Raw genomic sequence first — 27,738 nt, 5'->3', positions numbered from 1 at the left:
ATCACCTGACTTTCAGTTAATCAGTATCAACCGAACATTATCAGATATACTAAATAGAAGGGTTGCAAGCCATTGAACAAAATATGTGTAATATCTTATTGTGAACAATATGTGTTGCATAACTGCTTTTGTTATACATAGTTAGCAGCGTTTTTACACGGATAAGAACACAAGCAGTCACATGCATATCTCTTTGCTCCATGCTGAGAGAGTCCACTGGAGCTGGCTGCCGTCGCACTGTAACTGGCGGCGACATTTTTAAATCATTGAATTTCAAAGAAATACTCTTTTAGTGGAACAAAAATTGTTAGAAGTAAAAAACAGTCATCCAAATAATTATCTATAACCATTCAATCAGATCATCAAATCATCAAAGTCAATCCAATCAACAATAAATTCCAAGTCTGTAATTGTAAGGCTGTGTACTGAGGTTTGTTTGGGTGGACCTTCTGTAGAGTAAAAATAATAATTAAAAACAATGATTTTTTATGTATGTATATATATATACACATATACATAAAATGGCTGAGGCTACAGCTATATGTACTAGGCATACAGTACAATAGAAAAATAACTAAACGTACTTAACTGCTCACAAGGGACACCTTGTGGTCATTTTGGGTCACTGGTCATCTTAATAAAGAAATAAGGTCTATTGGAAAAAAAACAGACAAGTACTCACGTGGAGGGGATTTAAGTACAGTGGAACCTCGGTTCTCGACCATAATCCGTTCCAGAACCCTGTTCGAAAACCGATTTGTTCGATCACCGAAAATCGTTTTTCCCATTAAAAGTCATGTAAAATCATTTTAATCCGTTCCAACACCCTGAATGCTTACCATGAACGTAAACATGAAGCTAACCAAGGCTAATCGTACGTTTGCGTACGCTCTTTCCGTACGAAAGATTGCGCTAACATGAACGTGTACAACTAAAAAAATCAGGTCGTTTACACGTCATTTAGCACCCGGGTCTCCACAAAAAGTGGTGAGCGGTTAAAGGATAAAGAAAACAATTATGAATAGGATTTCTTACCTTTGTGAAGGTCTGCAGAAGCCATGCTCTATTCCCTCGAAAGAAGGGAAACTTGCACACCTCCTTCATATTTTGCTATTATTTATTTCTTAAATGCAATAGTTGTACGCACTACCCTTCTTTTTTCACCTGTAGCAACTTTGCTGCTTGCTACATTCTTCGGAGGCATAATTAGGGGTTAAAACACTCCGTTCAACGATATTAAAAACGAAAGCAAAAAGGAGTGCGCGCTCACGTGACAACAGTTCTTTACGAGGGGTGGTGGCAATCTACACCCGTACGCCGCTCAGCATCGCACCCTAGCGTACCGGCGTTCGAACTCCGATTTTTGTAACAAAAAGTGAAGCAAGAATTTCTCTACATTTTTGGTCGAGAACCGATTTGTTCGAAAACAGAGGTTCCACTGTACTGGTTTAATGTAGCCTAGTGTAGTAAGGAGTATAGTTTCTTCATCACAAATCTACTCAAGTAATAGAAAAAAAGTATAGTGATTTAAAATACTCCTAGAAGTACAAATTGTCCCAAAGTTTACTCAAGTAGCTGAAAATGCAACTTGTTACTAAACCCCCTCTAAAAGTGAAATACATGAATGCGCTGTTTAAAAAGTGCCCAACCCTTATTTAAAAGTAAGACTTCTAAATACATGTTTACTGTGTAGTTAGATCTTAGGTATGTTACAAACATGCACAAGAGAATTTTAACACTTTTTTCCAGGGATGCAAACACACAAATAACTTTTGTAGAAAACGCGGGGGCTACTTCACGGATTTGGCATATCGCAAAGGGTTAGCTTTAACCGTGTTAAACAAGGGTTTAAAGTACCTGCAAGCCTGCGACCTAATGATTTCCCAGAAGTGTTCACAGAAACCAAATCTATAAGGTGAAAATAGAATTAAGTTTCTTTAGATAGCACCAACAAAAATCGGTAATCAATATAATGTATATGTAATTACAGAAACAGCATTATGGTGTTGTTTTATCCACTCTCATGTAACACCTCTCAACAATGAAAAAAAACTATTTAAATGGACAATGAGTATGTATTATCTACAAAGGATACAAAGTTAATATGTAAAAACCATGTTTGCGGGATCCAGAATCACATTTATTTTGTTTAAGGAGAAAGAATATACCGCCAATTATACTTGTAACCAAAACTTCTCAAAGCTCAATGCCTCACAGAAAAACATTACCATGCAAATTCAGTCTCTTTGAAAACAGATTTGGCTTATCCCTTCCTTTACGTGAGACGCAGGAGTATACAGCACTGCATCAGTTCACGTCTGTCTCCTTCGGTGAGAGAGGAAAGCCCACCCACCAGAATCAAACAACTGCCTAGGTCGCTCTTCTTCTGAAGCGCTGACTAAATCAACAGGAGATTGACGACAACATAAAGTGTGGTCTGTCAAGCTAAACAAATCACAGCACAGTTAAGTATCAAAGCTCAGGATAACTTCCCACTATCTAATGAGCTCATAGAAAGAGGCCATGCTGACCTGGTCTAGAGCGGCGTTTCTCTACTGGTGAATCAGGACCCAAAAGTGGGTTGCGGATCCATTTTCAGGGGCTTGTTGCATTTGCCTTTGCAAAAAAATTGTGAGAAAAAATAACAGGGTCATTTCCACTCATTAAAAGTAGTCCCAGCAAATGCAATAATAGTTTTTCATGGCAGTGCAATTACCAACTTTGATAACATTTAACAATGTAGCCAATATTGAATTCAGTACTTACTCCATTGTTTTTTTACCTAGGGTACCTTTGAACAACATTTCTATATCAGGAGCAGAGTGAAAGGTCCTCATTTGAAGCATTCATACTGCAGGGAACAGGGAAAAACTAACTTGTGTCAAAATCCTCTCAAACCATGCTCCCATCCTATACTGAAGTGAGAACAATCAACATTCGGCACCGACAAGGAAGAGGCCACCTATCAACGCCTAGTTGAACAAAGCTAGTAACTTTTGATTTACTCCAGGAAAACCAAAGTTAGGAAATGTGAAAATAAAGATGAGACCAGCAGATTGAGGCTTTTCCCACCTACTAATGTTTACCATGTGTCAGTCAAATCACTCAGTCATCGGAGTGAAAATACCAGCCTACTGCCTTTCTTTTCTCCAGCAGCTTGGCTTGGAGGCAGAGAGTACAAAAAAAAGGGCTTTGGGGCTGCTGATGCTAGCCGGATGTCAGGTTTCAGGAGCTCAACAATGGGGACTGAATGACCAAATGGAGAGTGGGTAAAGCACCTATTTGGGATTCATCCTCAGGATGGAGGTGTGCAAGAGATCTATGTGAGTATTTATGTATCTAAGGGTGCATTAACTAAAATGTTGAAAATCCAAACACTTGAGGGCAAAATGCAGCACTGACACTCAACATGCGCCGGTTGTCAAGAAATAAATAAATGATGGTAACTGATTTTCTTGGAGACCAAAAGTCCCCACGGTGCTGAATATGAATTACAAATCACTATACTTCACAGAACTTCTAGAAAATACATTTTCAGACTTTCCGGCAGATACTAAAAGATGGGATACGATTTCTATTCAGCCGCTGTAAGGTTATTGACTATTTAAGAGGGAACTAATAGATTAAGTTTTCTAAAACTGGGCCCGGGAAGTGTGCTTTATAAACTAAAAAAAAAAAAAAAAAAAAAAACAACTTTGTAGAATATCAAAATTAACGATTTCAGCAATGTATCAAATTTAAACAATTATGGCACATTCAGAGGAACAAAGAGGTTATGAGAAGAGCAGCAGATGTGTTTCTGATTTGCTCCATTCTTTACCCCCAAATTCCACAACCCAAAGACCCCAAGCACACATTCACCATTGGCTTAAGTCCTTTGTGGTCAACATATGCTCAAATTACAACCACTTGATGCTTAAAAGTAAGCAGGTGATGGGTGTATAACTTAGCGTGAGATTTATCGTATTGAAAACAGCTTTGTTTTTCGTTTTAAAATTTCAACATTCTTAAATATAGTGGTAACTTTTTATACGAGCACCTTTAGACACAACAGTATATATATATATATATATATATATATATATATATATATACACAAATTTAAGTTCAAGTTGCAAAAAAAAATCTTGTAGCGTAAGACGGAAAATACAGATCAAGAGGATTCCCAAAGGCTACCACTAGAGACTGCTCGTGACTGCTCACTGCCAGCATCAGCTTGTTTTAGTTTGCGCATGCAAACTTCTAAAGGCAAAAAAACAAGTAGTGTAAAATCGTTGTGTGTATGTTCATTTCAAGTCACAGTAACTCTAATTATTATTACTATTATTATTAAGTGTTTTGTAGGTGCTCACATATCATCAACAGTTATTTGATTTCATACAAGTCAACCTCAGCCAATTGCTCCCCGTATTAATGGTTCAAATTCCCCTTATTAAGTGACAATAAACCTCACAAAGACAATGCCGCACCTATTTACTCAGAGCAAGTTGTGCGACAGACTTAAAGCGGGTCATGGCGCGTTACTTCATACTGCGGTGGTATCTCTTCAAAGGAGCTTAATTAAAGAAGTGCATGGGGCTTCATATGAGCAATTTGAGCTACAAGAACGAGAAATAATCTTCTATAAATCAGTGAATTTATGAGAACATGTTTATTTGAGGGCGCAAAATGTGAACCTTTTGACAGCGCCAGTGCTGTTGTCATTGGTGGTTCCCGCGGGATTTGCCTGTCATTGTTCCTTGAGGATTAAAGGACATTCCAGTCAAAGACGTCACTGTTTTGCATTTAGAGTGCATGCATCAGATTGCCGTTTCCCTGTTCCCCTCACACTTTAGTTGTTAACGACTGAGCTCCAAAATGGTCAAAAATGTTTAATACTCGAAGCCATTAGTGCCGAGCGGTTTTCCTACAAAAGTGTCCCCGCAGACCTGACACCAAAAACAAAACCCAATTTCTAGTACCGTTGTACGCGTTTGAGCTATGACCACAATTTGGGAACGAATTAAACTCCTATGGAGAGGTATCACTGTAGTATGGAGTAGCACAAATTGGTTGTCTCTAGCTCTTTTGCGTGGCATCGGACAGCACAGCACTTTGTGTCATTGTACAGCCACAGCTGAGGATGACCCTGTATTGTAGCGCACTGTTGTGATAGTATGGGCTTCAGAGAATAGAGAGTCTTATTTTATTTAGAGAACGTTTTTTCACAGTCCTGCATGTGAGTTTGTGTTTCAATGCTTGACTTTAAGATTGACAGCTCCTGTCCGCTAATTGCTTAAGATTGACAGATCCTAGCAGTCTGCAAATTAATGAACTTTTTGTTACTTTACTGATAGTTCTTACTTCTATAGCAATGAGTCACTGACATAAATTCATAAATAATATATGTACATAATGAATTGACAAAGTATCGAATGAGTCAAGATCTAGTCCACACGTGTCAAACTTGTCGCCCGGGGGCCAAATGTGACTTTCTACCTGATTGTAAGGGGCCTATGAGAGCTTAAAATATCTGAGAGTCGAAGAATAAATGGGTCAAGAGTGCTTTGATCTAAAACTACATTTACATTACACATGCAGTATCTATTAAGTGACAGCTTAGCACCACTACACGCCAGAATTTCTCTATCATTGCCAATGAGTGGAATTTGGATGAAAAGTTATCATAAAATGTATCAAGAATTGCTTGTATCTCGAACAGATTTTTGTAGTAAAAATAACTAAAAGCCAAGTAATTTGTTCCCGGCCTCCAAAAATCATCAAAATCAACCCTAAATAACACACAATACAGCTTCTTGATTACCAAAACAAATTTAAATAGCAATTGAGCACAAAAACACAGTACTAAGATAAATAAGTTGATAAGAAAATGACTTTAAAGCCCTGATCTGCATTTGTAACATTTGGAAATTCTCAAAACTTTATTTTGGTTCGAAAGACATCTTGTAGCTAAATTTTCTGTTGCCTGAGTAACTCATATGTAGAGGTATCACTGTATTTAATGTATAATAAATTACAAGTGTGCAGTAACATTTTTTCAATGCAACTGTAATGCTGGTGACTTGAATATTTGATCAAATTATAGTTACTTTACATGAAGGAGTAGTTATTTATCTTACATACAAATTATATTTAGTTACATTTATAACTTGCATCTGGCCCTGTGAGTAAACCCATTCAGTTGAAGCAGCCCTCGATGAAAATGAGTTTCACACCCCTGCTCTAGTACCTCTAATACTTCTTTTCAGAGACATGTTGACCGGCGCTGTATGCTACTGTAGTTTAAAACAAAAGTTAAGACAAAATTAAAGTACGCTTTTGTTTTGTTACTTTTTTTCCAAATATAGCATGTGGGTGAAGTTATCAGGATTGTTCTCTAGGAGCAAGATTTTATCAAAATCAAAAGGAAAATTAAGTTATTGTGCATCCCTAGATGAGTAAGTGCAGATACTGTCATGGCAAACATACAGAATAAGTAACATCAACTCATACTAGGAACGAAATGTAAGGAGGAAAGTTTGTAATTTATAAAAGTTAACATCCCAGCACTAATCCCCTACTTACAAAAACATAAAATCAATGGGTTACAAGAGACTAAAAAATAGATTGTCAATTATAAAAAAACACATTTAGCTATAAAGAGTACACCATGAGCATCTTTTTAAAATGGAATCAAGATGATAAATGTTTGGAATACTAGCAAATGACATGGCAGGCCTTGTTTAAACCAGTGTTTGACACAAAGCTGCGCATTTCAATTTGTCTGGACAACACGCCAACTCCCAACTCCATTTTTGATTATCAAGGATATTCCCTCACAGTGCTAGCTTAAGATTCCTCTGCTCCTCGGGGGCTGCTGTGGCAAAATATAACCATAGCATGAATTCATTTCTGGGTTTGGTTACGGAAGTAAAGGGAATGCTGTAGAAAAAAAGATGGCATGGTTAAGCCCTATGCACGACAGGCGCCACCCAAAAGGGAAGCCACTGGCGTTCGGGATTTTGTTTTTAAGCGTCAGGTGTGGAGGGGCACTTTTTGGGAGAAACCGACACACCGCCATAAGTGCCTGGTAGCAAACATGTTTGATAATTTTGGAACTTGAATCGCCAAGTTCCTCACATGTGCAGGCCAATGTGGAAACCCGCAAGCTACTCTTTTCCACAACAAATGCGCTATAAATACAAAACATCTGAAAACCTTTCAGATGGGCTTCTGTGTGGATAAATTGATTGATGTATTGCATCATTCATGAATTTAAAATCCAAGTAAAACTGGGTTTGATGGTACTTTATTTAATAATTATTAAGTTATCACTAAATTTAAACTTTTTCCCTAATCAAACACAGTCCTCAATTTATACATCCCAATTGAACAGCAGGGAAGTTATCTATGGAACACAATACAGTTCCTGTTCGTTATCGTTTGAGTCATGTTCCAGTCAGTCAAGTTCTTGACTCACCGAGGAACGTGACAAGCGTATACAATTTGGTCAGATGCCGTGGCAACCACAAACTACAATAGAGAATGCATGAAAACGTCAAAATCGAAGCGCCATTTGAAAACAACTCCACTGTAGAGTACGTCAGAAGACAGCGTTAAGACCTGAGTACATCAAAAAGTGTCTTAGTTCGTGCTCCAAGCAAGAAACGCACATCGTATTGGAAAGTTTAAAAAGCCCCAAGCCATTGCTGAGGACTTCATCGAACTTGTAACTTTAAACATGGTTGGAGAGGTTTTGGATCAATCAGCAGCTGAAAAACTAAAAATATTTCTTTGTCAAATGACAAAATAAAAAGTCACCGACATGTCAGCTCGCATTAAAGTGGTTGGTAATTTTGCTTTACAAATGGGTAAATTTACTGACATAACAAACAAAGCCGTTTTACTTCCTGTACAAGAGAGCTCCTTAATACAATGACTGCAGAATATGTTCTACCAATGTGGATTTACATTTGAGTTCAGTCGGCTTGACCTGGGACATGTGCGTTGTCATCACAATTGAAAGTGTTGCTTTCAAAATAGGGAAAAAACTCTGGATTAACCTAATTTTCTTCTGGGTTTTTTGTCATTCAGGTAAATCAGAAAAAGTTACATTAGTGTTCTGGAATAATTTCTAATCGAACTTTTGAATTTATTTTGAGTGTGTGGATAAACACGGGTACTGAGAAAATCAGTGCAGTGTTGATTGTTTATAGGTTCAATGAGTGGGGTTTTTAAAAGTTTTTTGACCTGTATATAACTACGTAGTTAAACTTTTTCATTTCATGTTTTTGCATGATAAATCTGTAATGAATGACTGAAGACATTGAGGTGAAGTGTTTTGGGTTTTACTTAAAATGCAGGTAATTGATCATTAGGAATATTACTTGAAGATGATTTGCTGGTCATTTTTTTTTATAAAGCGTGAATATAATGTAATATCTGGGTTTAAATTCTCATTTTTTTATTCAATATATTGGAAAAGTGGAGTTTTTAATGATTAGGATGGGATCGTGGGTTCGAAAGTCAAACCAGTTGAGAACCACTGGTCTAAAACATGGGTGGGCAAAACATTTCATGTTGCGGGAGGCCTTGGGTAAAAAAAGTTGGCCAGAGGCGCACGCCTGGAGATCAAATTTGCATTTATAAATAATCATGCATGCAGATAGCTTCAGGTTATTTATTTTTAAATTCGCCTTCAAATAGATTACAACCAAACAAAATAATGTATCCTGTCTCTATTGTAGCATTTTTATAGTGAAGTTATGTTTATTTTTATAGCCCTTAATCACAAAGAGTCTCAAAGGGCTGCACAGACCACAAATCATTGCAAACCACAGACTATTATGACACTATCGCTTGATCTAAAACCTACATGAGGGCAAACAATTAACAGATATTGTCAACATAAAATATAGGTTATTCATATGCTACAGAATAGAAGTGTGTTTTAAGCCGAGATTTAAACAGTTCCACTAAGGTTGCAGATCGAATCTCAGTGGGCAGAGCATTCCACAGCACCGGAGCCCGAATGGAGAACGTTCTCGAACCTGCGGATCTCTTCTTAGCTCTTGGGATCACTAGTAGACCAGCATTTTCAGAGTGAAGACTCCAGACCGGAACATAGCGGGAAATTAAATCTGAAAGATATGCGGGAGCAAGTCCATGCATGATTTTGTATACTACCAACAGAACCTTAAAATCAGCCAATGCAGGTTAGCTGAAATTGGGGTAATGTGATCAAACTTTCTTGTCTTAGTTAAAAGCCTCGCTGTGCATTTTGTACCAGCTGAAGGCTTTTGATTTTGGACTTCGGGAGACCGGAGAGTAGTGCATTACAGTAATCAAGACGGGGGGTAACAAACAAACGTCTATAGTGGTATTTTTATTTTATTTCTATAGTAGTTATTTGTTGTATTTTTGTAGTATTGCTTTAGTAGCATTTCAGCATCGTTACTGCAGTAGTATTTTTAGTATTTCAATAGTAGTATTTGTTTAGTAATTATGTAGTAGTAATTTAATAGTATTTCCGTAGTGCTATTTTTGTCCTATTTCTGTAGTATTTTTTTTTCTTTTCAAAATTAAAAGATAATATATTAGTGGCAGCACAGCGGCGCAGTGGTTAGCGTGTATGTGGCACAGTTCTGAGGTCATGAGATCGAACCTCCGGTGTAGAGTTTGCATGTTCTCCCCGTGCTTGTGTGGGTTCCCTCCCATATTCCAAAAACATGCATGTCAGGTTAATTGGTCCCTAGGTTTGAATGTGCGGGCGAATTGTCTGTCTCTGTGTGCCCTGCGACTGGCTGGCAACCAGTTCAGGGTGTCCCCTGCCCACTGCCCGAGGTTGGCTGGGAGAGACTCCAGCACACCCTACTGAGGTTAAGCGGTGTAGATAATGGATAGATGGATAATATATTGGGTCTGCGGTTTAAGCGCAGCATTTTATACTTGATATGTTTTGTAGTAATTTTGTAACATTTCTGTAGCGTAATTTTTGTTGTGGATAATGGGGACAAAGCTGGCAAAAAAAGAAAAATCAAAACTGTTTTTATTAGTATTACTTTATCTAGTATTTATATACTGTGTATGTATTTCTGGTTTTCATTATATTCTTCCCATTTTCGTTCGCCAAGCCGGATTACGCGCCCAAACAGGCCGCATGTGGTTTGCCCACTTCATGTCTAGAAATATTGAGCTCACATGACATTTTACAGGACGCAGCCCTTATCCATATTTCTCTTATGCGCAGTAGTAAATATTAATCTTTATAATTGCTATAGGACTCTGGGGTAGTGGCCAAACACATATACCAAGCTGCTGTTTGAAGCCTTTAGCTCAGTTTTCATTCCAGACAAGCTGGCGCTGAAGCTGCACGCCGTGGGTCTGCCTGCTTCACAGTGCCACTAGATCAGAGACTTTCTCATTAACAGGCCTCAAGTAGTAAGAATAAAGAAGACAACGTCATCCCCTCTGGTCCTAAGCACGGGCACACCACAAAGGTGCGTGTGCTCAGCCCAGCTTTTTTCACCCTGTTTATTCACAACTCTGTTGCCATCAATCCAAACAATACAGTCGTAAAATTTGTGCACGACACTGCAGTGGTGGATCTCATCTCATGCAGCCATGAGAACCAATAGAGAGAGAAGATACTCCAGCTCTCGTGGTGGTTCTCAGCAAACAAAATGGTCCCAGGCCATAGACTGAAGAGCTTGCATTAGGAAAGTGGTACAGGAATATCCCCACTGCCACAAACGGACCACAAAAAGACAGCTTTTTTCCCGGAGCTGTGAAATCCATCAGCCTACGTCCATCTAAGTTTTTACTAGTGTGTGATTGAGAGGCAGACTTTTAGCACATTTCCCTACCAAGCCTGCTGCTGCATCCTGCCAGGGAGAAGAGAGGGCCCATCCCCTACGAGAAGTTACAAATGACAAAGGAAAAACAGCATGCACAGTGCAATGTGGACCTTTTGTCAACAACAGAAACAAAATACTAGGTGTAATTTGTATGGTGAAGTGGTCTGCAACAGTGGCAACACCACCAATTTTCCTTAACACATGATAAAAACTTTCTCTGTAGAGACCAATTAGCCGCTACCACTATAGTTTATTTTCAAAATGTTGTGGAGTAGAAGGTGTTTCAGTTGTATAGATGACATTGTTATACAGTATTTTCATTTTCTTTTTACATTGCTGCTTTTCGGTTTGACTTTCTTGCCTTTTGGTCTTAAGCAGTTGTAATAGATATATTTCTAGTTATCATTGATACTGTTAAAGTTGATAATGTAGGTAATTAATAAACAATGGAATGCCTATAATATTTTTGCTTTGTTTATCATAATTATAAACTAATTCAAGGGGGAGGAGTAAAAAATATTGAAAAATTCAATTTTCAAGAAGAGTCTCAATATTGATCGATACCATCATATGTGTACTTGGATCGGATCGATACCACAATTTCCATTACCATCCACCCCTAGTGGGAAGGGACACATCTCAGCTATAATGCTATCAACCCACTGTCTTAAGCACCTCCTCCGTGTGCTCTCTGTCTAGTAACAGCCCACCCAATGATTAGGCTCCACTGAGATGGGACCGACAAAAAAACAAATGTGTTTTCTGAACGGCAATCCGACTACACTATATTGACCAAAAACATCGCGAACAAACAGTAACACAACAACTTGAAAACGAGCAAGACATGTGAAAAGTTGGCCTCGCGACACCTGCACTGCACCTTCACCTGCCTGCCACGGGTCAACCCTTATTTTCAACGAAAATATCATGAAATAGCCACACCAAAAAGGGCACGCGTTGGACTGTGTTGCCCCACAATACAGTAACGCCGAGACTCGTGAGATCAGGTGGCCATTTTGGTGTCGAAAAGCCAAACCAACAAGACTTGTCGCTAGCTCGCTAAGCTAACGCACAAGCTAGCGTTTAAAGTGGTGTCTGCGGTAGGGCTCGTCCAAAACGACATATTTTCCAACACGTTTTTATATATATAAACATCTGCTCTCCTTGCACGACGTCAGGCAATACGTTAGCGAAGAAATACGGGAACAAAAGACGAAACGGGCAACATAGGACGTCATCTATGCATTATGTAAACAAGCTGGTGTGCCAGCGTGTAAAGGGAGTCGAAATTTGACACAAATCCTCTTGACAGCAAGGTATGACCAAGCGTTAACAGTTGGACTGTTTTATTCATGTATTGTGTTGCCTTGAGTGCCCTCCCGCAAAACGACAAGGCACGGTTGTAAAAGACTGAGCAGCGTTATCATCTGCTCGAGCTGCTGCAGTTATTTTTGAACACAAGAGCGAGCTAAACAATAAGCCCCAACGTTGAGATGGCTTAGTGTTGGGAAAAGAAGCGAACGTTGTTTGAATCGTCAACTGAAATGTACACAGATTGCGAAAACCCCAGGCGATGACAACAAAATGTTTACACAAACAACAGCCAGTGACGGGGGGGGGAGAGGGGGGTTTAGGGTTACCTATGTCTGTCAAGACATAAGGACAAACGTCAACAGAACGTTACCTCAGATAATAACTCGAACACCAATGGACGCAAGTGGCCCGAGAGAGAAATTATGGTTGATAATGTTGATTTTAAAAAGGATACAGTTTCACCACGTCCGTGTCCATTCGCCTTTTGCCAGGACTTGGAGACGACATGTTTGCAATTTCCACCGCTGAACACAGGCAGGTCAACGGAAAGCTAGCCCTCGACACGCTAGAGAGTCTAGCACACGGCGTTATCCGAAAGTTAACATCGGCGTGGGGAAATGTCGGTCGAAAACACTTTTTCCGCTGGAGCGTTTCCGCCCTACTCTGGGGCCGAACTGACGAGAGTCAACTGGCATTCACAACCTCGCAGCTCTCTGGCCATGGTTCTGACAAACTGGGATCCCTCCGCGCCTACGTGGAATATGCGCGACTCAACGTCATTGTCGACGGACATATTTGTAGTTTTTCATGTTAGAGTCGACAAGACAACGTGATAGAAAAACGAAACGCGTCGTTTATTGCACATGACAGAGCCAGATCCCTTAATCGTGAAGTTTATGCATAGCTTGCAAGTGTGTGTGGAAAGAGAAACCTTTAAAGCATGCAAAGCTCGTGGCCTTCTTAATGTAACCCGTCAAATCCCACTTGAGAAGACAGAGCTGTCCCCCTGCACAATAGTATTGCCCTTTACACAAGGCTTTAAGGCTAGGACCTTAGCTTGGCCTTTTGGCTGGGAGTAAGAGTCCCGGCTCCTAGGCTTTGTAGCGTATTATGAACTGACCGATAACGGATAATAGATAATGAATAACGAAGATAGAACAATAACCCTTAAAAACCCCAACTGCTGTTAAAAGTGTCGATAAAAAATGTTCAAACCTCATATTGTGAGAATATGATATAATAAAATTGTGAATGTATTTAATTGATGTTAAGTGTCAATAAAACCTCATATTGTTAGAATATGATATAATGAAATTGTGAATGTGTTTAATTGCTGTTAAAAATGTCGAGAAAAATTGTTCAAACCTGATATTGTTATAAAATGATATAATGAAATTGTGAATGTTTAATTGCTGTTAAAAGTGCCAATAAAATTGTTCAAACCCCACATTGTTTATTTGCTGTTAAAAGTGTCAATAAAAATTGTTCAAACTCAACCATACTATTTTATTTGAAATTGAACGCTTGAAGAAATACTGTATTGTTGTCATTCTGATCAGTAAAATGTCTTTAAACGTAAAAATTGCCCTGGTAATAAATTGATATATGACCATAGATTACAAAATATTGAAACCTCATTAACTGAAATCTATCAAGGGTTTGTAGCAGGGGTGTCAAACTTCTTTTCACCGATGGCCAGATTAGTATAATAATAATAATAATAATTATAATAATTTCCTTGTATTGTCATTCTGTGTAACAATGTACACAGAACGAAATGTCGATTGCACTGACCCGTTGTAGCGAGCCGATGCAGCCGCAGCCAACAGAGGGCGCCGCCGACCACTTTTTAAGTCTTAGGAATGACTCGGCCGGGGCGCGAACCACCGACCTCCATAATGATGGTCCTCAAAGGTCCTGGTGTAACATATAAATGTAACTAAATGTAATTGGTATGTAAAAAAAGCCACTTCCGGCGCCGTCACGAATGGCAGCCACTCCAGCAGTGGCAAGTGCCCTCTTCTATGCGACAGCGTGTTGGGGAGGCAGCGTCAAGAAGAAGGATGCCTCTCGTCTCAATAAACTGGCTAGGAAAGCGAGCTCTGTTGTGGGCAAAGAGCTGGACAACCTAACAACAGTAGCTGAGAGACGGGCACTGGAAAAGCTGCAGTCAATCATGGACAATCCATCGCATCCACTACACAGCATTATCTCCAGACAGAAGAGCAGTTTCAGCAACAGACTGCTGTCACTGTCTTGTACTACGGACAGACTGAAGAGATCTTTTCTTCCTCATGCCATGAGGCTCTTTAACTCTACCCGGCAGAGTAAAAGCCCACATTAAACCACCCCACCTACATTGCATATTACCGAATTTCATTGCAATATGTATTCTGTGTAGCACTATTTAGATATTCTATATAACACGCTACAGAGGGCATTTGCACGTCACACTGGGTATTTGTATATTGTATTCTTTTTGCTTTATTATTGTATTGTTCTCAGCTCAGGGATGCTGCTGGAAATGTGAATTTCCCTTCGGGGATGAATAAAGTATCTATCTATCTAAAAAAACTATTAGTGCAATGTAACTCTAAATTTGTTAATTAAATCACAAACATTAGTTGTATTGAAACAATGTAACTACACATTTATAATGTTATTCATACAGTGATACCTCGACCTACGAAAAGTTCTAGATACATTAGGTCTTTCAAGCAGTTTTTGCCCGACCTACAAGAGATAATCCAAGTTACAAACAATTCCAGACACCAGGGCTTTAAAGTCATTTGTTGTCTTATTATTGTCTTTGATTTACAGTAATTGCTATTTGAACGTGTTTTTAGTGATCAGGAAAATGTAATTCATAGCTATTTAGGTTCAACTTGGATGCGTTTGGGAGGCTGGGAACTAATTTGATGGTTTTCAGTTATCACCTATTGGGAGAATTCGCTTGAGAAATGGGCAATTCTAGATATAACCTGGATCAGAAACAAATTGATCTAGTATAGAAAAGGTATTGCTGTATTAGGATCATTAACTAATAAAATCCATTAATTGGAATCGATATGAAATACTGACGTCTCGCGGCTCTGGACAGTCACCTCGCAGATATCGTAATCTACGAGCCACATTTGACCTGCGGGCCAAGAGTTTGACACATGTGGTTTAGAGGAATTTTGTACAGTACACACCATTTTAGAAAGCCATTTTATTGACCACCACATGCTGTATTGTGACGGTAATGGTATGTCTAAAGAAGATAAATAAAAGTAAAGGCAGCCAAGTCCGAACATGTTTGACGTTAATGAAACATACAGTGTAAATTCATCAGTTTTTGAGTCTTCCGCACACACAAAGACACACCCACAGTCAGCTATTTATGCACTTGGGGGTGTAGACTAAAACGGACTGATCACACATTTAGGTAAAAAAGATTCCAATACAATAAGGAGCCTTTCTGGGTCTTTCCTTAACATCAGGGATTTCCTGTCTTCCACAGATTTTCTGTAACATCACAAATTACTTGTATCCCAATATCCATTCTCCAGTTAACCATGATAGAAAATTGTTCCTGATCTCTTCCGCTTAGTAGTGCAATGTTGTGGTTCATCTGTTCTACTGAGATGGAACAGAAATCTGCCACTGACGAAATATAGCAAACACCCTTTTGGATGTATGAGGTGGGCCCTGGTAGGAAGAGAAAAAAGAAGAAGAAAAAAAAATAAGAATGTAAGCAAATGTGCAAAATCATTTTGGGACAAAGTAGAAAAAACTATTGTTCAGCTTGCCTGTGCTGGACTGCCATCCACTAAGTTTGTCTTCTTCGCAGGCAGGAGAAGGTCAAGGGTAGCCTTCCAGCCTTGCTGATGAGGCGCGAGCATTGCGTTAGACACAGGCTTGGCCTGTGGATCCACATTCTCGTTTGTGACAGCCACCCAGGGACACCATTCTCTGTGCTGAGCCAGCGGATTAAACGCACTCTTGTGTACAATTTCTTCCTAAAAGATGGAGAGTAATTTAGAAATATTGTTAAATAATGTACAGTAATTCATTGGTAATCACTGTTAATGGGGTCAAACTTACTTCGAGATGACATCCTTACCGACAAGAGTATACAACGGTAACAAAATAGCTATAAATCTACATACATACATACATACATACATACATACATACATACACATATCTACAGACGCTCCCCTACTTACTAACATTCGGGTTATGAACAATAGTACATTAGAACCATTTTTATGGGATGTCGAAAAAGATCCGTAAATTGCTGTAAATTAGATTTTGTATTGTGTGCACCCTTATCCGAGTAGAGGACAGTGCTGTAGTGCTTCTTTCCGCCACGTGGCGCTGTGAGAGGTCACCCAGCATGCACCCCGAAAAAGAAACCGGGCTTCTACTTCCTGGTTTGTGTGTATACACACTGCACTGTATCTCTAGCACTGCAGGAACTTTGACGTTTTTATTGTACTGTACAAACCTTAAACATACATTCCATACAAAATATAGCACTGGAGCAACTTACGAACAAATTTAACTTACGCGCATTCATTCTCAGTTGTTAGGCCGACTATAATGAAAGAAACCAGAAAAAAAATGGGAGCGACACTACTTTGTGGATCTTCACTTTGAGATTTTAAATTTATTTTATCAAAAACATTTTAACAGACTACAGCCTGTACTAAAAATGATATTTGCCCATGAAATGTTTTAACCCTTTTACAGCCTTTTACCGTTACCGAATTTTAAGTACCAACTTTGAGGCAAAAGGAGAACGACTCACAGCTAATGAGAGGCACTGGCGTTTGGAAGGAAGGGAAAGACAGTCGTTTTGCCCCCGGCTACGATTTGCAGGCCTCTTGCCCCTTATCAAGGGACTTAGTGGCTCTTCAACCAGACAAGGAGAGTCTCGGCTTCGGGCTCGCAAAGTGGCGTGTGTGCCTTCCCCCTAGAGAATGGATCAGAAAATGTTTCTATCCAGCAAGGCTTTTGAGTCATTAAATCTCAATGGAAACTTGCCAGGTCCGGGCGGCAGGAGTCTTGGCTCCTCAGCTTCATGCGACTCGGGGTAGAGGGGGGTGTTGTCGAAGGAAGCGTCAACTGCTCCCCCTGGCTTTCATGAGTGGAAGACGTTGCTGTGTCAACACTCGTAGGATCCGTTCCAGAATCTCCGTTGCCACTGACACTTTCCATTTGATGGAAGTTCCATAGGCCCACTTTACGCATACAGTAGGAGCAGTTGAGGATGGGGAGCGAGGCTATGGTCACACCTGGACTAAGGAAACAATGAAAGCAATATGAGCATAATTCTCTTTTCTACAATAAAGTTCTGCGCTGCACCTCTCCACACCCCCCAAACAGCAGGCTTTGTTTTTCCAGTAGACAAAAGGTACATAACAGGAATTGGACGGGACTATTTTTACTTTAGTTTGGATTTTACAAGCCTTATATAGAATTAATTCAAACACGAACCATGTGTAACACATTTTTGTTGCAAATTTCTAAGTCATTCTGTTTACATGAAAACAGATGGAATAATTTATTTAGTGGATTTCAAATGCATTTGAGAAAAAGAGAGGCGTGTTACAAAATTCATATTGCTGGCATTAAAAGTATATCACCCAAACAATCAATCAAAAGGCAGGAGAATGAAAAGCTAAAATAAACACCCACTTTTGGATAGTCCAGGGTTCCTGCATCTTAATGCAAGATAAATTCAAGACTTCTGAAATCAAATTAAAGACCAAGTTGACCAAAAAAAAAAAAAAAAAAAAAAAAAAAAAAAATTGGAAAAAAAATAATAATTATGGAACACAATAAATCTTAACATGTACAAATTACCTGGCACAGCTTTTATCCGTAGGGAAAAACATTCGCCGGACAGCCACTTCCATAAATGTACTTCATCATTGTCTGTTTGAAATTGCTATGTGTATTGTGGGTAGACCCAAGACATGCATCTGCTCTGTAACGCAAAACTGAAACCACATCACCGTTTTGACAGTTCAGTTATATTATGGGGCGGCAGTGGCTCAGCAGATAGCGCGCTCGTCTTGGGATCAAGAGATCGCAGTTCGAATCCCGGCTCCTCCGTGTTACATGTCGAAGTGTCCTTGGGTAAGACACTGAACCCCTAATACCCCCGATAAGCAGGTTAGCGCCTTATATGGCTGCACGGCCGCTATTGGGAAATGTGAAGCACACTGTAAAGCACTTTGGGAACTCTTGACTTGAAAAGCGCTATATAAATGCAGATCATTTCATTTCATTTATTCTGTTCACGCGATGTTGCCACGAAAGTAAATTGGTGAATTATTAAAAAAAAGACAATTGATACATGTTATTAAATCTTTTCAGTTAAAACAAATATCATTCTTATTTATGTGTTCACAGTTTTAAGACTTTTGAAAATTGGATTCAAGACATTTTGATGCCAATTATGGCCTTATTTTTAGAATAATGAATTCAGTTTCTTTGAAAACTTTTCAAGAATCCGCAGGAACTCTCATCACAAGTTGGGGCCACTTGACACGAGTCATAGTCATAGGACCTCGTCTTTTCAACACCTTTGGTGCGAAAAAAAAATTAAATGGGAAAACCTGCATCCGGTTAGTAGAATTGGCACCAGCAGAAATAACCGGGATTGTAGAAAAGAGGCTACAGATCACCAAATAAGAAAATATTTGGGCCCTATTACAGCCCAAAAAACAGATGCAAATTTTCTGCTTCTAACCTTCACAGGGACCACATCTATACATTTTAAACTTCTAAAACAAATCTAATCCAATCATATGTAATACAAACTTCTATTCTACTCTAAATATATATAAACTACTCTATTAATACCGATTTATGTTTGGGTGTGCACTGTGTCTTTGTATATGACTTACAGGTTCCGAAACGGCAGAACAGATTTTTGTGAAAATCTACTCAGTTGTACTTCAGGCCTCCGCGAGTGTCTTTAGTTAGGTTTCGTGCACAGGCGAGCCCAATAAATATTGGCTATCACATGGTCTGTTTTCGTGTGGTCTGCTTTCGTGGGGTCTTAATGTCCTCTGGCGGCCAAACGGTATTACAGCTCCAAACCAGTGACCATTCTAAGCACTATCGGTGCTTGTTTTCACATAAAATATCATTACATACCCGTACTGTGTGTAAATTTTCATCCCATTACAGGATGGGGTATTAGTCGGACTACTCAACTTTCAAAACATATCATTGTTGCAGTCCTACTCTTAATAAAGATATTATAAGCAACTCACTTTGCAGCCCAACCACAAAGAGAAACGATGCACGCTGCCACTTGCACTGCAAAAGGTTCCGAGCAAGTGAGTCCTTTTCTTTTTTGTTCATCCTCGATCAGCTGTAAGATAACACTGATGACATCCTCAGTCAAAGACTGCAAAGAAACATGAGACATAAAAGAGTTACATCAGAAAATTCCAGCGCATTTGTATTCCATGCTTCCTCACCATTGATTTCAATAGCTCCGGTTTCATTGATGGAAGCTGCTGCCCAAGCATACACACACCCTGATACCGCTCTATCAAAGCGGTCAGAAGTTCTAAGCGCTCCCCAGAGGTCACACTCCACAACCGCTCTTGGGAAGAAAAAACATTTACAGAACTACAGAGTTTGTGACAGCACATTCAAAGGTCAAAAATAAGTAGAGTGTTCTAACCTGGACATGGAAAGTCAGGCCAGGGACAAAACTTTTCATGCTTGGTCTGAAGCTGTTGAGACAACTCTGCGATTCGAGACTCGTCTAATTGCAAAAAAAAAGTGTCTTACTACCAAGTGCCAAATAGAAGGCTGATGTCAAAGTGACTCATCTTACATTTGTCGAAATCTGACGTAAGTTGTAGTGATGCACTGAGGAAGGCCTGGCAGCTAGAGCACTTTAGCATGTCATGGGCGATGTTGATCCAGCCATAGCGGGCACACGCAAGAGGGGAGAGAACAAGGGTCTTTCCGGCCCATTTCAAACAGTACTATGTTCAGGAATTTAGTTAGTTTCATTGACATCACGTTCAAAAAATATTCAAAACATCACAAAGGATATAGTGTACGACTGAACTCTACTGAAAAACGCTTCTTTATTGGTTGCCTCACATGGTGATTGAATGTTACTTTTGACCTCAGGGTTATTCAAATCGCCTTGACCACTGCAATTACACAAACACAACGTAATTAATAGACATGTTTATATTAAATCATTATTGTTATGTGTGCACTTAAGCCGAGTAGTCGAAGTCTAAAACACTTGGTATAATTTAAACGTGAGCATTCAGTGTCAAAATTCATTTGTCAGTTAAAAGGCTCAATTCATTTACAGCACGACGAGGGCAGATACTATAAAAAGGCGACATGCACAAAACGGGGAAGGCGAATGTCCTAAGATTTTCCATGGCCGAGAAACGCGACACTTAATGCTTGGAATGGTAGACAGATGCCATGCAGACGTTAGCTAAAATAAAAATATAACTTTATTAATAAATTACCCACCAGTGGGTAGCAGTGACAGTTAGTGAGACACCGTCGCTGAGAAGTTCGCGTATTTTCTCAGGGGACGTAAATGAAGATATATTTTGATTAGAATGACTGAGGAGCTCCCCACAACTATTGCCGACAGCCGCCATGTTAGCTTTCTTCTTCGGTGGTTAACGTTTAGAAAAAAGCTTTTAGCTTCATTAACGCCACCCCGTACCAATGTAGGACCGAGGAACCGACACATATTTCAATTTGTACGTTTTCTCCAAATTCTTTCGTTTTTTTCGGATCATTTCAAATTGTGTACGCCGTATCAAAATTTTTGTACGGAAACTTTTTGTAATATACTACTACGTATAATAAGCATGACAAAAAATACTGCAAAAGGGGGAGGCAACCTAAAAAGATGCTTTAGTAACTTTTTGAGGTAAAAAAAATACACTTGTTTCACACATTATTTTTTAAATCCTGCATAGTCTGTCTTTCTGTGAGTAAATCTTTGTGTTGTTTATCAATGGATGCAGTTCTGACGTCACTCTGGGCAGCACATATGCTATCTCATTCTTATCGTGTATGTCAGCGGACACGAGCGTGGTTTCTCCTGCCTCCTACAGCACACAGTGTGTGTATCAGTCCCCACGGAGAGAGCAGCTCCTCAGCATACCCATTCGTCGTAGTGATGTGAATTATGTCTCTTTTTCGAGAAGCGGCTCCTTCGTCTTGGGTGACTAAAAAAAGCAGACTCCTTCGGCTCCAAAGCAGCTATTCAGATTGTTTTGGTCGCAGTTTATTCCATTTATTACCAAATATTATGTAACATAGTGCACAAAATGACTTAAAATTGGGTAAATACAGCAAAACAAGAAAAAAGATAACAACAAAGAAAGAAACAATAGAAGAAAAAAAGGAAAAAAGAGAGGAGGAAAAAAAAGAAAATCATAATAAATCAAGAAAAATGAGTAAAAAGCTTGGGGGAAGAAGGAAAGCAGGAAATAAATAAGAAAAAGGAAAAGGTATGCAAAACTAAGTCGAGAGCTAAAAAAAGTAGACAAAAAATAAAAGCGATAAGTATATTAGAAAATAGAGTTAAAAATAAAAAGAAGCAAGAAAAATGACATAAAAAGCTAAGAAAAAGAAAACGGAAATAAAAATAACTAAAGATCGGGAAAAGGGAGAAAGAAGCAAAGAAAAAATACCTGTTTTGGGAGGTCCCTTCTATCAATATCCATCCATTCTCTGCGCCGCTTATTCCCAGTAGGGTTGCGGGGGTGCTGGAGCCCATCCCAGCTATCTTCAGGCAGTGGGCAGGGGACATCCTGAACCGGTTGCCAGCCAGTCGCGGGGCACACAGAGACAGACAACTCCCTCGCTCATTCACACCTAGGGGACAATTTGAGAAGTCTGATTAACATGAACTGCATGTTTTTGGAATGTGGGAGGAAACCAGAGTGGCTGGAGAAAACCTACGCAAGCACGGGGAGAACATGCAAACTCCACACAGGAACGTGTGATCTCATGACCTCAGAACTGTGCCACACACACGCAAACCACTGTGCCGCCGTGCTTCTATCAATATACTACCAATAATATTGTTATATTATGCATTAACGTATTTTTTAAATCTATTATTCTACTAAATTATGAGCATTTATTTATTTTTTCACACCCCAGTGAACTCTTAACCTATTTAAACGTTGAACCTTTTTGTACAAAGCAACTTTAAAGTCAAGCAACTGGAATCCCTGCGTGACAAAACAAAATGTAAAATTAAAAATATTGACTTATCAGTGCAACAACTACAGTAATAAACTACAAAAAGTTACTTTTTAAAAGTTAAACCTGAAACAAATCCCTGAAAAAACACTGTAAACAAAAAAATAAATATTTAAAATCTCTTAAAAGAAAAAGATAAATAAAAACAAATGTAATTATTGACATACTCACCATATTTAAAGTCAACAACACAGAATCCCTTGAAAGAATGCTTATTGACCAGTCACAAGAAGAAAAGAAGTGTCTGGAATGGAGCTGGCTGTCGATTGTTTTAAATAATGAAACGTGTTGTAGGTTGTTGCTGGATGTGCTGTTAGTTATGTTAAATCCCCCAAATGCATTTAATATGCCCCTCCTGAGACTGATGTCTGGTGACGCCACTGGTTGGTAAGGTTTATTATCGCTTAATGAGGGGAATGGCAATCATTAATAAAGGGTGCAAATGGCTAAGGATGACAGGTATGTAAAGGTTTGTTGCACAAACGAATGATCAAGTCATTCGGCAAACGGAATTCTGAAACAAAATTGTTAAAAGAATTGAACAGGAGTTTGTAAATAAAACCATGAAAATTAAATTGAATAGCATTATTATGAAAATTTTGATGTTATTAAATCATGCATGGACTTGCTCCCTCATATCTTTTAAGATTTAATTTGCCACTATGTTCCTGTCCGGAAAATGCTGGTCTACTCTTGACCCCAAGACCCAAGAAGAAATCCGCAGGTTCGAGAGCGTTCTCCATTTGGGCCCCGGTGCTGTGGAATGCTCTTACCTCTGAAATTCGATCTGCAACCTCAGTGTATATGTTTAAATCTAGGCGTAAAACACCCTTTTATACTATATTTTATGAATGACCTATATTTCATGTTGACAATATCTGTGTATTATTTGTTAATGCTACATCCATTGCAACCTTTACATCATTTAAAAAAAAATTATATTATACTTCAATTATTTTTGGTCTTATTTTTAATTTGGTTGTTTGTTAAGGGGGATTACCTCGGGTACGATTCCTTCTCAAGCTTTCTTCATTTACCTCATGTTGAGTTTTTCCTTGCACTCGTGTAGGTTTTTTATCCGGGGATGGTGTGATAACAGTCTGTAGTTTGCCATAACCTGTGGTCTGTGCAACCCTTTAAGGCTCCTTTCTCCTTCTCAAGGTTTCTTCATTTTCCTTATGTTGACGTTTTTGAGTTTTTCCTTGCCCTCATGTAGGTTTTAGTTCAGGGGATAATAGTCTGTAGTTTGCAATAATTTGTGGTCTGTGCAGCCCTTTGAGACTTCTTTTGATAAAGATCTATATAAATAAACATGACTGGACTTGACTCAAATGTCAAAAATATAAAATAGTTAATCGTACTAACAATTTTAAATACGATGTCCGTTAGAATTGTAAGTACATAGTCATCACACTGACACCCTATTTAAAAAAAACGCATTGCCCATTACAAAATTACCCGTTGTTTTGCAAATTAACTTTCACTGTATTTCATAAAGTCGAAGGCAAGAAAAACTTGTTTCAATTGACCCCGCCTACTTCTGATGACACAGCTATCCAAGAACGCGCCCCCTGATTGGTTAAGGCCCTCAGGCAAGAGGAGTGTCTTGCTTGAATTCTCTCGATGTTACGCCAATGTCTTATAAACGCATGGGTCCATCTCTATGAGCTGTTTTTTTTCTCGGTGTGATTTTTTGACTGCGCTAAAACTGGGCCAGGATGACGTACTGCCACGACGACCGATTTCAGGACCAGTTGAATACGTTTAAGAAGCTGACTGACAGGCCGCTGCACGGTTAGCTGAAGCAAGCACATCGATCAAAACATCAGCATGCATGCTAACACCTGTTAGCTCGGCCAACATGGACACATTCGCCATAATGCTCGCTGTTGATTACTAGTCTGATTTGAGCGACCTCTTACGCTATTTGGTGACCCGCTTTTTCGAAATAGTCGCAATTAGCAACGTTTTATTTTTTAGCTACATGCCAATAATCGAGGACAAAAAACATAAAAATTGTTTTTAAAAAAAATAAATCTTTTTCTATTTTTTTTACATTTTTGGTAATGTCAGATATTTGACATCCGTAAACACTCTCCCCGAATTTCAGAGTCCATACGAATAGGGAAATGAACAACAACAGCGATTAAAGTTCAATATTTTTGATTTTAGAAAACAATATTAAAGTTCTTTTAATGTGTCTTTAAATACTTATGGGCTAAAATGTCTTTCAATCTGGTCTAATTCTTTTTTTATATTCATTGTTCAAATGTCATTGTTAATATTCAACTTTCAAATTGGACTATCCCTATAACTAAAAAATATTTGAATGTCATCACACCATAATAATAATCTCACAGGATTTTGATTAGATAAAGGTGGACCATAAAGATTTAACAATGGTATCATTTTAAGGTTAATTTCTTATACTTTCCATTGATGCCCAAAACCCAAATTTTTGATATTTGCCTAACTCATTTTGGTAGTTTAGGTCACATTTAATATTTATCGAATGCCAGAGTTAATACAAAGAATGCACCCTTGGAATTCGTAACAGTGTTTCATAGACCTAAATCAATTTCTTTGTATGTGTTCCCCCCTAAAGGTCATCACACTCCCTCTGCTCGCAGTGGACACCGCTGCGTGGCTGACAACAACAACCTCTACGTTTTCGGAGGCTATAACCCGGACTATGATGAGTCGGGGGGCTCAGAGAACGAGGACTATCCGCTGTTCCGGGAATTGTGGAGATATCATTTCGCCACAGGCCGGTGGAATCAGATTCAAACGCAGGGTTTTGTGCCTTCAGAGCTGGCCTCTATGTCAGGTGAACATGGAGTGCTGATCCTGGCTGTATGTATCGTTGGCAAAAAAAAAAAGCTCTGATGTTGCAATTGCGAGATGTATTATTGGCAAGTGTTGAAAAGTGAGAAGTCCAATGGAAGCTTGTACTTAGTAGCTAAAAAGTAGCCTTAATGTAAATTTTATCATGTAATACTGTTTCCCCACTGCAGCCGTGTTGCACGGTAACAATCTGCTTGTGTTTGGTGGGACTGGTATCCCCTTCGGTGAGAACAACGGCAATGACGTCCACGTCTGCAACATCAAGTACAATCGGTGGTCATTGCTCAAGTGTCGTGGAAGGAAGCCCAATAGAATCTATGGACAGGTACATTTGACCAATACAAATCTACATGCAAGGCCCTTCGATCAGAATTTAACAGTATGTCCTCTCTTATACTGTACAGGCGATGGTTATCATAAATGGCTTTCTCTATGTGTTTGGCGGGACAACGGGGTACATATACAGCACGGACCTGCACAGGTTGGACCTGACAACCAGGGAGTGGATCCACCTCAAGCCCAAAGACTCGCCAAAAAATCTCCCTAAAGAACGGTATGATTGTAAATTTCGCACACCTACCAGCAAAGCTCCAAGTCTTTCCAACATTTTTAGATATGCATACTAATACAGGTACAGGCATGAAATGGCACAGGATGGAAAGAGAATCTACATCTTGGGAGGAGGGACCACCTGGACATCTTACCCTCTGGACAAGGTACCTGGAAAACTTTAATTTTAGCCATTGATGTAGTTAATTTTCATATTTTGTCTGACAGATTCATGCTTACAATTTGGAGACCAATTCATGGGAGGAAATTGCAACTAAACCCCATGATAAAATAGGTTAGCCTTCTAACTTTATTTCAATTCAAATGTTTTCTATTTAATAGCATTTGCTTCTGGTAGGGTTTCCCGCTCCTCGACGATGTCACAGTTGTGTCCAAATAAGAAATGGTAGGTAATAACAAATACAGCTTGATCATATGGTCCAAAAATAAAGTTGAAATATGCATTGGTCTGAATGATTACTATTCTGCTTTATTTATTGCACGAGTTTTATTGCTTGAAAAATATTTAGATAAGAATAACTGATTTGAGATCAGTTTTAATGGAAAATGGATTACTCATGGCTCGCGGCAAAATGTTGTTACACAAAGCTTGTGACTGACATATTTTGATGCCAAGAATAAATGGTTCATCATACAATGACCACCACCATTCGGGTGATTAAAATTCAACTCGTAAATTCCTTCCATCGATTTCACAATCTACCAGTATTTTTGTTCTCTAAATTAATTAATCCAATTCTATTTATTGCTCAGCCCCAGTTACAAGTTACTATGAATTTGCACAAAGAGACCATATTTTGTGACTTTTTTCAATCCAATATAGATGTATTCATTTGTGGTGGCTACAACGGCGAGTGCATTTTGGCTGATTTGTGGAAGATCAACTTGCACACGTTCCAATGGAGCAGGCTGCCCGCCGTGATGCCTGAGCCTGCCTACTTTCACGGTGCTGCAGTAACTCCGGTAGGTAGAATGCAAGCATTTTCTGTTGCAACCCAGAATATTAGCTGGCTACTGTACAGTAAAATACAGAATCACACTGCATTAGTTACTCAAAAGGATTTCTAGGTCACACTTGAATACAGTCATCAATGTGCACATGAATCATATTTACCTCTATTTGATCAAATGTTGTTCTGGGTAGACGGGCTGCATGTACATCCATGGCGGCGTGGTGAATATCCCCGAAAATAGGAGGACCGGGTCCCTCTTCAAGATCTGGCTGGTCGTGCCCAGCCTGCTGGAGCGCTGCTGGGATGTACTCCTCATAGCCTTCCCCCACCTTGCATGCCTGCCTTCCAAGCAGCTGCTCAACCTGGGTCTCACACAGGAACTCATTGAGCGCTTGAAATAACAAGAGCTGGCATCGACAGGTGAAAAAAAACTTTGTCCGGGAGACTAAAATACTTTGGCGGAGGATTACTCTGAAGAGTCTGCTGCATACTTGCAACATTTGCATTTGTTTCTCTGTCAGACACTTCACTGTGAAATTGGTGCTCTCAGAATACATTTTAATTGCTTTGTTGTTGTTGGAGTTGTCTGACTCGGGTCATTGATCCTGCAGCACAACAACAAACTGCAGTGCCTTGGTGTTACAACATCAGGACTGTTGTCAGTGCATACATTTGTCAAGAATCTTTTACGAAAAAGGTCCTGTGTCATAATTGTATTCATTTTCTACATCGGACCCACCTTTGCTAATCGATAGATGGGGTCTTTTGTGTATCTACACAAATGGCAATTTGTCCTCGGCGTCGCTTTGCTTTTAGTTTTGTTCTGAAATAAGATGTATATACACTAGGAATTATTGACTTAACAACAAACCTTGTAATTATTCACACAAAATGCCTAATTGTGTGGAGTTGTCAATAAAGTTGGCTTGGATAAATGAATGCAACTG

General features: G+C 39.2%; 3 protein-coding genes across 3 annotated transcripts in view; 1 reads left to right on the top strand and 2 right to left on the bottom strand.

Moving 5' to 3' along the window:
• Window positions 1–12,900, bottom strand: part of ube2h (ubiquitin-conjugating enzyme E2H (UBC8 homolog, yeast)) — a 28,806-nt gene extending 15,906 nt beyond the window's left edge. Inside the window, exon 1 of the mRNA XM_088346724.1 lies at window positions 12,604–12,900. Coding sequence (XP_088202850.1) covers window positions 12,604–12,656 — 53 coding nt within the window. The 5' untranslated portion in view covers window positions 12,657–12,900. The remainder of the gene's footprint in view (window positions 1–12,603) is intronic.
• A 2,445-nt stretch (window positions 12,901–15,345) lies between these two features.
• zc3hc1 (zinc finger, C3HC-type containing 1) lies at window positions 15,346–20,832 on the bottom strand. Its single transcript, XM_088347309.1, has 10 exons — window positions 20,667–20,832; window positions 20,224–20,326; window positions 19,999–20,149; window positions 19,843–19,926; window positions 19,634–19,761; window positions 19,424–19,560; window positions 17,181–17,436; window positions 16,945–17,109; window positions 15,941–16,150; window positions 15,346–15,839 (listed from the first exon to the last, which is right to left on the bottom strand). Exons 1-10 carry the CDS (start codon window positions 20,798–20,800, stop codon window positions 15,768–15,770), a joined length of 1,440 nt encoding a protein of 479 aa, XP_088203435.1. The 5' UTR covers window positions 20,801–20,832; the 3' UTR covers window positions 15,346–15,767.
• Window positions 20,833–24,007: 3,175 nt separating this feature from the next.
• klhdc10 (kelch domain containing 10) lies at window positions 24,008–27,730 on the top strand. Its single transcript, XM_088347817.1, has 9 exons — window positions 24,008–24,218; window positions 25,030–25,251; window positions 25,439–25,593; window positions 25,673–25,821; window positions 25,900–25,984; window positions 26,046–26,112; window positions 26,176–26,223; window positions 26,662–26,801; window positions 26,983–27,730. The coding sequence occupies exons 1-9, from the start codon at window positions 24,143–24,145 to the stop codon at window positions 27,190–27,192; spliced, it is 1,152 nt and encodes a 383-aa protein (XP_088203943.1). The 5' UTR covers window positions 24,008–24,142; the 3' UTR covers window positions 27,193–27,730.
• The last annotated feature ends 8 nt before the right edge of the window (window positions 27,731–27,738 follow it).

The sequence above is a fragment of the Urocampus carinirostris genome, chromosome 11 (assembly GCF_059441175.1).
Source record: "Urocampus carinirostris isolate Australia breed hairy pipefish chromosome 11, RoL_Ucar_1.0, whole genome shotgun sequence".
NCBI classification, from domain to species: domain Eukaryota; kingdom Metazoa; phylum Chordata; class Actinopteri; order Syngnathiformes; family Syngnathidae; genus Urocampus; species Urocampus carinirostris.
This window is presented reverse-complemented; position numbering and strand designations above follow the sequence as displayed.